Below are 14743 nucleotides of genomic sequence, written 5' to 3' on the forward strand. Positions count from 1 at the left end.
AAACTAAATACAGAACTCATAACCTAGGTGGAATATGCTTGAATACAGTCGATAATCATTATCCATGAATTCCATTATTTGCAAATTCACCTTTGCTAAAATTGATTTATAACCCCAAAATCAATGCTCAACGGTTGTTTGTGGATATGCACAGAGTGGCAAAAAGTTCCAGTCACTAGACATGCAAGTTTCTAGCTGAGGTCAAACAAGGTGACACTGGGACTTTTTGTTTCACTTCTGAGGCCAGGGGGAGAGGTTTGAAACCCTTCTCTGGCACCTGTTAGTGGCACAGTCTCAGACAAGTCATTTAACACTTCTGAGCCTCATTTTCTTTGTGTAAAGTCAAGAAAGTAGAATGTATTAGGACAAGTTCTTTTGAGAATTTACGATTATAACCTATGTGATTATGTAGATTCATTGATTGAATGTTTGCAGCAATTTTAAAGATCATAACTATCACGATTAATGAGAATCCACTGTATTTAATCACGTGCATATTTATTCAATTTTCATGCACATAAATCTAGTACCACATAAGAAAATAAATGTGAATAATATAAATTATATATAAATATTTCAAATAAATGAAAACTATTATGTATTATATAAAATATTTACTTGAATTTGTCAGAACTTTTCCTCAGATAATTATAAGCATAAATTTTATAGACATTTACCCCTTTTGGCTAGTGTACTGTCCAGATGCAATTAATTGGGATGTCAAAGAGATAAATGTTGAGGATTCCACCAAAATGACTCTAAAATAAATGAAAAATGGATTATTTTGGATCCTATCGCAACAAAATTCAGATGACCACAAATATACGTCTTTTAAAATTTTTTCCATACTTCATAAAATATAATAAATAGAATCAGAATAAATTACAGTTCAAAAAGTCCACAAATTCTCACTCGGCATCTCAAAATGCACATGTTCGAAAGAAGGAAAAAAATATGAAATGGAAATATGTAAAAAAATAATATTCTTTTATATAGAAAGGTAACACTGAATTCTCACAGGAAGAAAATTTAGAACATAAATGATTACTCAAATTATATTCCTGAAACAAAGAAGAAATCATCCATTGGTCTCAGTGCATTGTCAGAGCTGTACATATTTAATAATTTCTAATTCTATTTGCAAAAAGAGAAAGGTTTCTTTCAGGAGTGGACATAAGATGTGGGTACCTATTTGATCAGTACTATTAATAACTACTCCATCTTCTGGAATCAAACAGAAATTCACCCCATCTTATATGATAATGCTCATACAAGAAACGGTTTTAGAGACTCCATTACGTGTTAGGCGTATGACTAGGTGCTGAAAAATACAAACACAAATATCTTCTCCTCTCTGCCTTAGGTTCTTCACACAGTAGTTGGAGGAGAGTGTGGAAATAATATTCTAGCAGTAGCCGAAAGATGTCATGGAGAGTCATGTCATGAATGCCTAATTCTACCTGCAGAGTTGAACAGAAACTGTATAATTGTACATATTGTTAAAAACCGATTTATCCAAACTTGATTTGTTAAAAGAAATCTTTTTTTATTATGTAATAGTTATTAAGATCTCACAATAGTAGCTTTATAATGAAGAACAGACAATAATAAAATTATTCAAATCTTTTAGTCTTAAAACACACATATTCACAAACACACATACAACTGTATACACAAACTAAAATCCAATACATTCATATGTCCTAATGTTAACATAATGAATGCTAACATCAATTTCTGTTCTTTTTGTTGAACTTCATTTATTTCTGATGCTTTTCATATAAGGGTTGTAAGGTTTTACATCAATATTTAACACTAAACATTTTTAAACAGACAAAATTAACTGCAATAAAATGTAAACTATGAACCATGCAAAACATGTATCAGACTACTAAATTTGCTTATATCATTTTAAAGTTACAGTTGAGCAAATGCAGTTCTTACTCCTCTCCCGAGAGCAATTTAAATTTAAAGTCAGACCTGAAAATCTCATTTAAATCTCATAAGATTATGAGGCAGAAAACATTTATAATGTTTCTTTATATTTCTACAAATCCAAGGTGAATCAATGGGGCATTTTATTTTGGTGATAATTTGTTCTGGCTAAAAAATAATCATAGGATGATACAATTTGATGTACAAATAAAAAGACTAAACCAATATAATAAATATTAAATTTTTCATATACTATACGTGTACCATTTTGAGATAAAATAGTATTCCATATGCTTCTGTTTGAAAAGTCCTTGCTTAATTACAGTAAACATGCTTTCCTTAAAATAGATACATTGTAAAAATGAAATACAAGCTGCCATTAAAATGGACAGAAATCCTATGTGATTACTGCAGTTTCTAAATTAGTTGTTCTCATACTTCAATGTGCATTATCATCATCTGGAACACTTGTTCAAAATGCAGATTCCCAAGCTTTATTTGTGTGAATTCTGACTTAGTCTGGCATGGGTTCTAGGAACCTCCACTTAAAACAAGCTCCCCAGATGTTTTTTAAATAGCTTGTCTATGGATTAAACTTTGAGCAATTCTGACTTAGACTAGTCCTGGTCTAACATTAATGTATAAGCAAATACTCTGGAGATGCTGTTAAATGTAGATTCTGTCTTAACTGGATTAGAGTGGGCCTGAAATTCTGTTTTTGTAATGAGCTCCCAGGTGATGCTGATTTTGCTCATTCAAGGATCACACTTTGACAAGCAAGAGTTTAATTAAAACAAAAAAAATCCCATATTTTAAATAATAAAACCAAGCCACCAAGAAAAGAAAGTCAGGGAATGGCAGAGTTAGACCCACCATATATTCACCCCTCTATAAAAGCTACAACAACACGGGAAAGAAATTGTCAAAATTAACTTTTTCTGAACTCTAGTTAATTAACAAAAGGCCTGCAACAATCTGGTTAGTGTTTGTTCAAGAAAAACTGCCAAATATTGGTAAAAACAGTAGAATTTGTGGCGTTATAACTTTTCTGTTTCAACTCCCATCCTCTTCTCCATAGCTCTGCAGTAGCCTTGAAAACTAGCAGCCTTTCAACCAAGGTAGCTGTAAAAACCTGAAGGTTTGCAGCCACATGAGGAGATAGACTGAGACTGGAGCTCTTCAAAAACGCCCCATCTCTGAGCATGATTACTGTTTTACCAGTCTTACAGCTCCCTGAAAAAACTCAATTTGCAAGGTGTTGCCTTTATTTGACCAGACTTAAAGGAAAACACATATCCCCAGGATGTTTTTTGTTTTTTGTTTTTTGTTTTTTTAAACCAGTATGAACTGTACCTGAGGCTGCTACATCAGTTGGATCAAATAAGAGCCTGACGGAACATAAAAGGAAGATCTGGTGAACAAGATGCCCATATGCAGGGTTGGAGTAGCTTGTTAGAGTCCCCTGAATATGTCAAAGATCTTTAACTCTACCCATGAGAGAGAATAATGTCTCACCAAACAAAGAAAAACAATAAAGATAAATTATGCGAAAGAACCAATTATAAATTCTGCACTTAAAAAGTACAATACCTGAAATAAAAATACACTAGAAGGACTCAACAGCAGGTTTGAGGTGATAAAAGAACCAGTGCACTTGAAAATAGGTCAAGTAAAATGATTAATTCTAAAAACAGAAAAGCATCAAATACAAAATATCAAAAAAGAGATTGAAATTAATAAAAGAACCAAATGGAAATTTAGGACTTGGAAACCACAATGACAAAAATGGAAAAAAAAAATCACTAGATTAGTTCAACAGTGGATTTGATCTGGCAGGAAAAAAGAATTTTCAAACTTGAAGACTGATACAGATTATGTAATGTGAAGAACACAGAAAAGAATAAAGAAAAATCAACAACTTCACACATACATAGTACACCATTAAATGCACCAATATATGTGTAATGAAATTACTAGAAGGAGAGAAGAAACAAAAAGAAAAAGGTGAACAATATGAAAAATATGATGAGTAAACAAAACTGGAGCCATCACGTTCCCTGATTTTAAACTGTATTCTAAAGCTATAGTAATTAAAATAGTATGGTACTGGCATAAAACAGACACATAGATCAATGGAATAGAAAAGAGAGACCAGAAATAAACCCACGTATAGATGGTCAATTAATTTATGACAAAAGAGCCAAGACTATACAATTGGAAAAGCTCTCTCTTCAATAAATGGCATTGGGAAAACTGGATAGCCACATACAAAAGAATAAAACTCTACCACTATCTTACACAATACACAAAAATTAACTCAAAATGCTTAAAGACTTGAACATAAGACCTGAAACCATAAAACTCCTAGAAGAAAACATAAGCAGTGTGCTCCTTGACATACCTCTTGGCAATGATTTTTTTAACCTAACACCAAAAGCAAAAGCAACAAAAGCATAAACAAACAAGTAGGACTATATCAAACTAAAATGTATCTACACGGCAAAGGAAATTATCGACAAAATGAAAAGGCAACCTACAGAATAGGAGAAAATATTTATAATCATATATCTGATAAAAGACTGATATACAAAATATGTAAAGAACTCACAGAACTCAGTAGCAATATATATATCTGATTAAAAATTGGGCAGAAGATCTGAATAGATATTTTCACTCAAAAAACATGCAGATGGCCAACAGGTATATGAAGAGATGCTCAACATCATTAATCGTCAGGGAAATACAAATCAAAACTGTAATTAGATGTCACCTCACACCTGTTAAGATAGCTATTATCAAACAAAAAAAAACAAACTAAAAGAACAATTTTGGTGAGTATATGGAGAAAAGGGAACACTGGCATGCTGTTGGTGGGAAAGTAAATTGGTATAGTCATTATAGAAAACAGTATGGAGGTTCCTCAAAAAAATTAAAAAGAGAACTGCCATAAGATACAGCAATCCCACTTCTGGGTATTTATCCAAAGGAAATGAAATCAGAATCTCAAAGAGATAGCTTCACTCTCATGTTCACTGCAGCAGTATTCACAACAGCCAAGATATGGGAACATTCCAACTACCCAAATGTCCATGTGTATGTGTATGCATGTGTGTGTGTATTACAGTAGATTATTCATCCTCAAAAAAGAAAAAGTCCTGCAATATGTGACAACATATATGAAACTTGAAGACATTATACTAAGAGAAATAAGCCAGTCCCAGAAGGGCAAATACTGCATGATTCCATTTCATTTATAAGAGGAATCTAAAACAGTCAAATTCATAAAGCAGTGAATAGAATGGTAGTCACTAGTGGCTCAGAGGAGGATGAAATGGGAGTCGTATAAAATTTCAGTTATGCAATATGAATAGGATGTGCTATACAACATAATACCTATAGTTAAAAACACAGCATTGTTCACCTAAACATTTGTTAAGAGGGTAAATCTCATGTTAGGCATTCTTACCACAAAAAAAAAAAAAAGGACTATAAGAAAACTTTTGGAAGTGATGGATATGTTTATTACCTTGATTGCTGTGATAGTACCATGGTTGTAGGCATATGTCCAAACTCATCAAATTGTATATATTAATCATGTGCAAAAATACATTTTTGTATATCAATTGTACCTTAATAAAGATTTTTTTAAGATAAAGAAAAATAGAGAATATCAAGGAAACCAGAAGAAGGTTCTTTGAACAGATCAACAACATTGACAAACTTTTACTTAGACTGATCAAGAATAGAGAGAAAAATCAAATTACTAAAAGAAGAGATGGAAGCAGGGCTGTCACTACTGACTTTCTGGGGGGAAAAAGGCATTATAAGAGAATACTATGAAAACTTCTGTGCCAAAAATTAGGTAATTTAGAGGAAGTGCACAAATTCCTAAAATGGCGCAAACTATCAATACTGATTCAAGAAGAAATAGGAAATCTGATTAGGTCCATAACAAGCAGAGATAGAATTAGTAATGAAATAAACTTTCCGCAAAGTTCAGACCCAGACGGCTTAAATTGTGAGTACTTCCAAATGTTAAAGGAATACCAATCTTTCATAAACTCTTCCAAAAAAAAGGATCATTTCCTAAATCATTCTCTGAGGCTAGTATTAATGATACAAAAAAAACAGATAAAAACATCAGAAGAAAAGGGAATTCCATGATTAAATCCTACAATTATAAACGCAAAATACTAGCACACCAAAACTTACAACAAGTAAAAAAGCATTAAGGAGCAATAACTATTTAAAAAAGAAGAATTTGAAAACCAATGATCTGGTAGACAGAGGCATGGGAGATCATCGTGTTTCTGTTAAATCTATACTGGGTTGCCTTTTTTGTTGAAAGTAATGTTAAATTTTCATAAAAAATGTTCAAATCTGGTCACTGCATATAATTTTGGAGCAATATATGGAAATTTTTATTTTATTTTACATTTAATTTGAGATTATTAATAATAACTAAATTCCAATCATTTTTAAGTATAATATTAAGAACTAGGTCACTTATTTTTATACTGTTTATTTATAACAAAAATAGTCTCTATATGAATTAATTGGCATTAAATTTACTTTCTTATCTACTTCATTATTTTAAAATTTTTAAGTAATATATGCCTATTATAAAATATTGATTTTACAAATTTTGCAATTGATTTTAAAATTTTAGTTTATATGCCTATTGCCTAAAATCAAGGGCCACATTCATACAAAGAAGGAAGGAGTCAAATTACCCTATTTAACAATCTTTATCCTCTACCAAACCATGCACCCAGTGCAAGAAATACCAATTTTAACTTAATCTAAGATAAACCCTAAAGTAACAATAACATACTATGATTTTTTGAGGAACATACATCTATAATATTCTACTAATGTTTAGAACTTCGAGATTTTCTTTCAGTTCTACCACTAGAATGCAAAGCTAAATTTGTTTGATCCTGATTTCCTCTGAAAAACTGCAGTCAGTGATTTGGTTCATTTAAGGGCAATTTTTAATATTGGATTAATGTCACAAATTTTAACATTTTTTTCTTCCTTACACTCCAATACAATACTTTAATAAAATTACAGTAAATAAAATTCTCCCTCACTGAACTTAGGAACCATAAATTCACCAATAACAGTTGTAACAAGAGAATGTTTGTTCTATCAACAATAAACGATATTATTAATCAGAAACTACCAAAGCCTAGACATACAGTGATTTAAAAAACTGGATATTATCAAATATTAATAAGCATACATCCAACTTAATGTCTCAATACAAGTATTATTGTGAAAGTCTGATTTCTAAAGCTGATGGAAAGAGAGTTCATAATTTAAGCAGTATATAAGGTATCATTGTCCATCTTCTCCCTCGATATGTAAATTTATAGAAAGATATTTTTCTACTGTAACCTTAAATAATTAAGTATTTTATTCTGTTTTCATCTCAAATCTATGTTGTTGCTATTGTTGTTATTAAATCTCAAGATGCACAAACGTACACTTAATGTGCAATTTTAATAAATCATGATGTCTTAAGTAAAAATAAATTTTCTGCTGGAATCAGTATTTCACTTTTGGAAATTAACAGATAGAATAAAATTAGAAGTAAAGTCTATTAATTATATATATTTTTTAATTGAAAAAACAGTAAATCTCAACAGAAAGCTTAGAGATAAATTAACAAATTTGATATAATCAGTCTTAGCCTTATAGAGATCAAATAGCATTTCAAGGAAAATTCATTTACCTTTATTATTTGTTCTATTTTATCTGATAATGCTTATAAATTTATAGCCATGTAAATAAATGAAATTTCTCCTTGAAATAGTTCATGTTGAAGAAAATTACATATTTCCCTTAAGGTTGGATATGGCTAACTGCAGTGAATTTACACTAAAACAGTAACTTACCTGAAATCTCCAGCAGTGTGAAAGGTATTTTTAACCTTCACAGTGACTTGTTTCCATTTATAACATGGAGATTTGCATTTTATAATTTCCTAAGGTAAAAAATAAATAAATAAAACATACTAAATGGTAAGAACAAAAAAGAACAACCTGAATTATAAAATATAAACTTAAAGTATCTAAAAACCTGCCCATTTAAACATTACAATATTAATTTATATAATTCCCATTTTCTCATAAATATTGTACTGCTAAAATCTGAGTGGGAAAGAATAAAAGTAGACATTACCTTATCACTGATCCAGAGCACTGTGCTAACAACTGAACTGATTTCCTTAAAATAATTTTGTTAATAACTGAGTATGATTTCTCATTTGCAAATTACAAACACACATACACACACACATACATACCTAACACATATGACATAAGAAAGAGGCAAGTATGTGTCTGTGCACAGATGTGTAAGTGCATGAATATGTTTGTATGTGTGTGAGTGTGGCATACCTGTGTTTATAATGCTGTGGCTACACTGACATATTTGTACTATAATAAAAGCACAGATATAAAATTTAAAATTCAATTACCCAAAAAACTTCCATAGAGGAAAAGATTCTAAGAATTCTACATTTAGAATGATCGTGTTCTTATCTTCTTTTATTTCTCCATTATTACCCAATCTACCTCCTAGTGACTAAGACCACAAGCAGCCAGATGGGGAAGTAAACAGAGATTGTATGAGTTTCAAATGTCAGCTTTTCTACCCCACAGCCATATTAATGACAGGTTAAAACCTTCCGTGTCCCTTAGATACATGTGGCCAAGCAATGTTTTTGTTTGAGACAATTTGTGTGAGAGTGCTGGGAAGTGTACGAGTTCATTATTCAAGAGGAAATCAGAAGATCACATACAACACACATCTCAGCGACAATCAAATGCCTGCTTCCTGTTCCAGGTGTCATCATCTGATAAGCCAGTCTGTCCATGTGAGCATCTTAACGCTCTCTCCCATAGCTGGCCATTACCAGTCATTCTCTTTACTTCCTACTCATGTCACTGTACACCTAAAATTCTCTATAATCCATATGGATATCAGGCAACATAACAAATTTACTTCTTCGGTATATACCCACGGCAGGAAATAATATTTAGACAAAATAATGACTACAAAAAGTCATCATAGCAATGTCACAACCATTTTATAGAAATTTAAAAAAAAACCTTTCTCCCTCATCCTTTGTGATATATACAGTAAAAATTCAAAAACATCATCACCTCTCAATAAATGCCAGTCTTAGTATTATTTTTACAATGGATTCGATTTACAGGACACTCAAGATAAATTAAGGAATGTTCCCATCAGAGAAAAGAAATATTTTCTCTTCACCAATCTTTAATTCAAACAAAAACAGACACAGGCCCAGGGACTGTTTTAACTTAAATCACAAGTCTCCATGGCAGAAGGGTATGTAGGTTGCTATGTGTATAGTGACTGACTCCTTCAAAAAAGCACAAATGTACAGTAATCCTAAAATTCTGACTTTAAATTAACAACCAGTACAAGTCCTTTCAAATTCTATTATAAAACTGAAGACTTATTTCCACAGAAAAAAATATCATAGTAAGAATATCAGAGACACAGAAGCCAAACTCCATGGCCTGAGAAGAGAAGCAAAGACATACAAAATAGGTAAAATTTACTTACAATGGCTTTAAACTTGTGGACTTTACCCTTAAGAGCAAAAATCATTGTAGTGCCTCCTGTTGCATTCTTAGGTTTTGAAATTAATAGCAGTGAAGCTTCGGCAGGATGGAGGAAGTGACTGGTGAATTTCAGAGTGATATTGATTTCGTTTCTATTTGATAAAAGAAAAAAAAATATTTTATTGAAAAAAGACAACTGACAGGCACTTATTTAGTGTAGACTATGTGCCCAGTGCAATATGCCCACTTCTACAATAAAATTAAAGACTCTTGCAGATCTCAGAAAACCCATAATCTAGTTATTGTTATCAGTTAAAATATTTTGATCCATCTGCATGTCTTCTTTGGAAAAATGTTTATTTAAGTCCTCTGCCTATTTTTTAATCAGATTGTTTGTTTTCTTGGTGTTAAATTATTGAGTTCCTTACATATTTTGCTATAAACCCCTTATCAACAGACCTATGAAAAAATGCTCAATATCACTAAGCATCAGGAAAATGTATATTAAAACTACAAGATATCACTCCACACTGTCAGAATGGCTATCATTAATAAATCAACAAATAAACAAGTGTTGACAAAGATGTGCAGAAAAGGGAACCCTTGTGCACTGTTGGTGGGATTATAAATTGATGCATCCACTATGGAAAACAGTATGGAGGTTCCTCAAAAAATTAAAAATAGAACTACCATTTGACCCAGAAATTCCACTTCTGGATATTTAGCCAAAAAATTCCAAAATACTAATTTGAAAAGACATATGCACTATGTTCATTGCAGCATTATTTATAATAGCCAAGATATGGAATCAATCTAAGTGTCTATCGATAGACAAATGGATAAAGAAGAGTTGGTACATGTATATATTGGAATATGAGCCATAAAAAGAGTAAATTCTTTCCATTTGAGACAACATGGATAAACCTAAAGGGTATTATGCTAAACGAAATAAGTCAAAGAAAGAAAGACAAATGCCATATGCTCTCGCTAATGTATGGAATCTAAAAAACAAAATAAACAAACAAAACAGAAATAAACTCATAGATATAGAGAACAAATTGATGGTCACCAGATGGGAGGGATTTGGGTGATGGATGAAAAAGGTAAAAGAGATTAAAAAGTATAAACTGTCAGTATAAAAGTAGTCATGGAGATGTAAGGTACAGCATAAGTAATAGAGTCAATAATACTGAAATAACTATGTATGATGTCAAATGGGTACTAGTCTTACTGGGGTGATCACTTTGTAAGGTATATAAATGTCTAATCACTGTGTTGTATATCTGAAACTAACAACTTTTATGTCAACTGTAATTGGAAAATAAATTAATTTAAAAAAATCTTGATACAGTCTGTAAAATCTAAAGTTAACTTCAAAATGTATGTATAATCTACCAAATATTGGATTTTCTAATAGCTAGCCATAGAAAATCACATGTGTATTTTTGTGTAAATTTCACAGGACATTCTGTACTACCGTTTGGGCAAATTCTTAGTTATATCACTGGATTTTAGTCACATGGAGAAAAAATGAGAAAGACTAAGAATTCAAAAAAAATATTTAAAGCTGTGGTTGAAAATAAAATTCAAATCTCAAATCAAACTAATGGTTCATAAGTAGGATGACTTTTACTTGCCAGATATAAGTAAAAGAAGGAATAAAGAAAACATGTCCATATCTATTAATCTTCAACTTCTTGTTCTAAAACACAGTAAAAATCTAAAGAGTCTATGCCTTGGGGGAGATTTCACTTCCCAGTTTGTAGGGGAATGACTGCTGAATGGCATCTTGGCAAACTTGAATGACAATACATAGGCCACATACACAAGGCTTAACTGCTGTAAATGTAAGTCTTGGCAGGAAGCCCTGTGACCCTCCCGTAACATAAGAGCATGGAGGTTCATGAAACACTCTCTGAGAACACTTCTCACTTGCCTACCTATCTCCCCTGAGAGGCTATCAACCAGATTGTTTCTAATTGCCCTCTAGATTCTGATGATGTCTGAGGTTTACTACCTAGCACCATTCAGGGTAGAGTTACAGGTTGTAAAACCACTTAGTTTCAGCATGAAACTGACTGTCAGCAACAGTGTCCTACCATGCATGATCCAGTCATCTGGCCCCTTTTGTTTTGGTGCTGTGCTGCACAAGGGACATGGGGATCTGGCCCCTTTGATAACTTTTGCTTTCATTGTTTATGTAAGTAAAGAACTCTCCAAATAAAAAATGGTTTTCATTGTTTCTTTACTGGCTGAACCTTTCAGCTGTGCCTTGCCTTGACGCAGCTGTGGGTGATAAATCTTGGAGAACTACCTTTGCTTTTGCTTTTGCTTTTAGCATAGTTAGCATTAAATATCATGCCACAGTTATTCTTTGTACAAACTATCACCTACTGCCTTCCCCATGGATACACATATTTGGGAACAGGGATGGGAATAGATTCTCTCAGTGTCAAACTTTGGTTGAACTTCCCTAGAACTTGTGAGGAAATACTGTTGAATGGGTAAGTTTAAGGAATGGCAAAGAGTAAAGTGAATGGGGGACTTTCAAATCAATAGGAATATTCTCAAAATGCTTTTTAGTGAAAATTACAGCTCACATCTAGCAGAAGTGGAGATGTTTTTTATTCAGATATGTCATCACTAATCTTTTCAATTTGTGTAAAAGGACATTTTCTTGGCTATTATGAAAAAGCTCATGGACTTGAATTTAATTGAGAACAAAGAATGTTTAACCTTGAGATCTTTTTCTGGATGAAATAGGCTCAAACTCTGTATTATACCTGTGAGAGATTTAGGATTCTTCTAAATCTTCTAAAATTCATCATTAGATAAAAACATTCATTCAACCAATTGATATTTATAGAGAATTTATAATATTCCGGGCACTGCTGAGGTTTTGGGGATATAGTAATTAGAAAAAAACACATTATTCCTGATCTCCTGGATCTCACATTTTATAGGTGATGATAGACATTAATTATGTAATCACAAAATAAATGTGAAAATTACAAATTATGTATGTGCTAGAAGTGGTATGAGATCACAGAATGGGGAGTATAATATAGTCTGAAGAGTCAAAGGAAGTGATCTGTTAAGTGGGATATGAAGGATGAGACTGAGTTAGCTAGAATGAGCAGGGGAGGAAAGAAGGCATCCAATGGCCTCTGATAGTATGAACTATGATCTGTTTGAAGAACTTACACAAGGCCAGTGGTGCTGAAGCTTAGACAGTAAGGGTGTTAGTGATACAAGATAGAGCCAAGAGCCAGCCATGAAAGATCACATAGACCATGTTAAGATGTTCAGTCTGCATCATAATGGTGATGGGAAGCTACAGGAATATTTTAAGTAGAAGAGTAACATGACCGAATTTACATTTTAAAATCACTGCCATTCTAATATAGAGGATGGATTGCAGACAAGCCTTTTAGGAGTCTATTGTCACAGCCCAATTTAAAGATGATGGTATATTAAATTAGGATGAAAGAGGCGGATAAGAGGAAAAGATGACAAATTTAAGATACATTAGGTAAAATCAACAATACTAGGTAATGGGTTGGATCTCTGTGGAAGTTAATGAAAAAAGGTGTTCAAGATGACCATAATCTAAATAGCATGCACCTATACACCTATAGGTAAGTCCCATGAGACCAATTATAAAATACAGTATTCTTTTCATGAAGCCAATGACTGGTTTTAGGACCATGAAGATTTGAGTTTCTCTTGAGTATAGATATTCCTTTTATAAATTTTGTAATCATATTGAAGCATGTAAATAACCAGAATTCCTTACTGGATGTGTTAGAAAATTTAGAATAAAATGGGCAGTCAGGTCATATCTTAGGTCCCCAGACCATATACCATAATTATAAGTTTTATTTTAGTTTTCTTACCTTTTATTTTCTTTTTGTTCCAATTGCCTCGCCCTCATTAAAAAAAAATCTCCTTCCTATCACATGTACCTCATAAGCTACTTCAACTTGGCTTTCAGAAAATATGGAAAATAAACATATGACACATCAATGTCAGTGCCCATATGGCTCGATGAGAATAATGAGGAGAAAAAGAAACAATGGTTTTCTAAAACTACACTTTCACTTTTATGATGGTCACTCTATGGTTATAGCTAAATTTAGTCATCAAGTTAGATGCAGAAATAAACATATTTGTTTATATGATGGTGTAGCTGTTTAATCTCTCCATATAAATGATATATCTGGGAATTTAAATCCACAGTTGGCAGACAGAGCCATTATTAATCGTAATTTAGACAGAATCTAAGACAGGATGTGGTATACGTAGATAATTATATAATATCTGTAGATAATTATATAATATCCGATAACGATAAAACTATAGATCTTTTTTTAAGAAAACAAAAGTTTCTGAACCCTATTAGTAAAAAACAAAAACTATGAAATTATTTAGTCTAGCTAAAGAGATACTTAAAGAACCACCTAATAATAGTATTCAAGCCTACAAAATAAGATGCATCCAGAAAAGTAAATAATTGTTTTCCATATATATTGAGAATTAACCATTACATCTTCTGGGAATCCTTCCGTGTTTTCTTCAAGAACACTTAGGTGGCTTTGTTTTTTTTTTTTTTTTTTCCCATTTTCCTCTAGTTCTATACACATACCAATTCTACTCACAGGTGTTTACAATCCACCACTTTGAATTTAGAGGAAGTAGGGCAAATACCGGTTGCTTCTTATACATTCTAGTTGCAGTACTAGGTGTTTTGCCTATATACCAACATTTATTACTGACAACATAAATATTCTCATCCACATTCTCCAAATAAGAAAAATGATGCTGGATCATTGAGTCTGTACATGTCAGTAACTGTTATATGACATGATGGAAGGGTTCTAGGCCACAGTGGCATATGAAACTCAGATTCATTGCCTCTAAAAGAAATCTCATTAAAATTATAACAAAGGGAATTTTTAAAAAGCTGCTAGTTAGAGAAAACCATTGATGAGCATTTGCACAGAGGCTAATAAAGGAAACAAACCTTCCCTGTAGACTCCTGGAGAAGCCATTTCCAGAAATGCCTACTTGCATGGAGGGCAAAACAAGGTTCAGACAACCCTACTCTTCCTAAGGCCAGTATAGAAGTCAGGCAATTGGCCATAAAAACAGAATTCTTTTCATTCTAAAGTGAAATCTGCCCATTGATAAACCTGTGCATATACAGA

At 32.3% G+C, this 14743-nt stretch overlaps 1 protein-coding gene across 1 annotated transcript in view; it reads right to left on the bottom strand.

Moving 5' to 3' along the window:
* The window catches only part of CFAP47 (cilia and flagella associated protein 47), a gene marked incomplete at its 3' end in the record, with an annotated part of 348750 nt that overhangs the window by 142206 nt on the left and 191801 nt on the right, over positions 1 to 14743 (bottom strand). Inside the window, exons 34-36 of the mRNA XM_039855224.1 lie at positions 9538 to 9688; positions 7836 to 7924; positions 678 to 758 (exon numbers count right to left, since the gene is read on the bottom strand). Coding sequence (XP_039711158.1) covers positions 678 to 758; positions 7836 to 7924; positions 9538 to 9688 — 321 coding nt within the window. The remainder of the gene's footprint in view (positions 1 to 677; positions 759 to 7835; positions 7925 to 9537; positions 9689 to 14743) is intronic.

Source organism: Pteropus medius, unplaced genomic scaffold (genome assembly GCF_902729225.1).
Source record: "Pteropus medius unplaced genomic scaffold, Ma_sr-lr_union100, whole genome shotgun sequence".
Classification (NCBI taxonomy): domain Eukaryota; kingdom Metazoa; phylum Chordata; class Mammalia; order Chiroptera; family Pteropodidae; genus Pteropus; species Pteropus medius.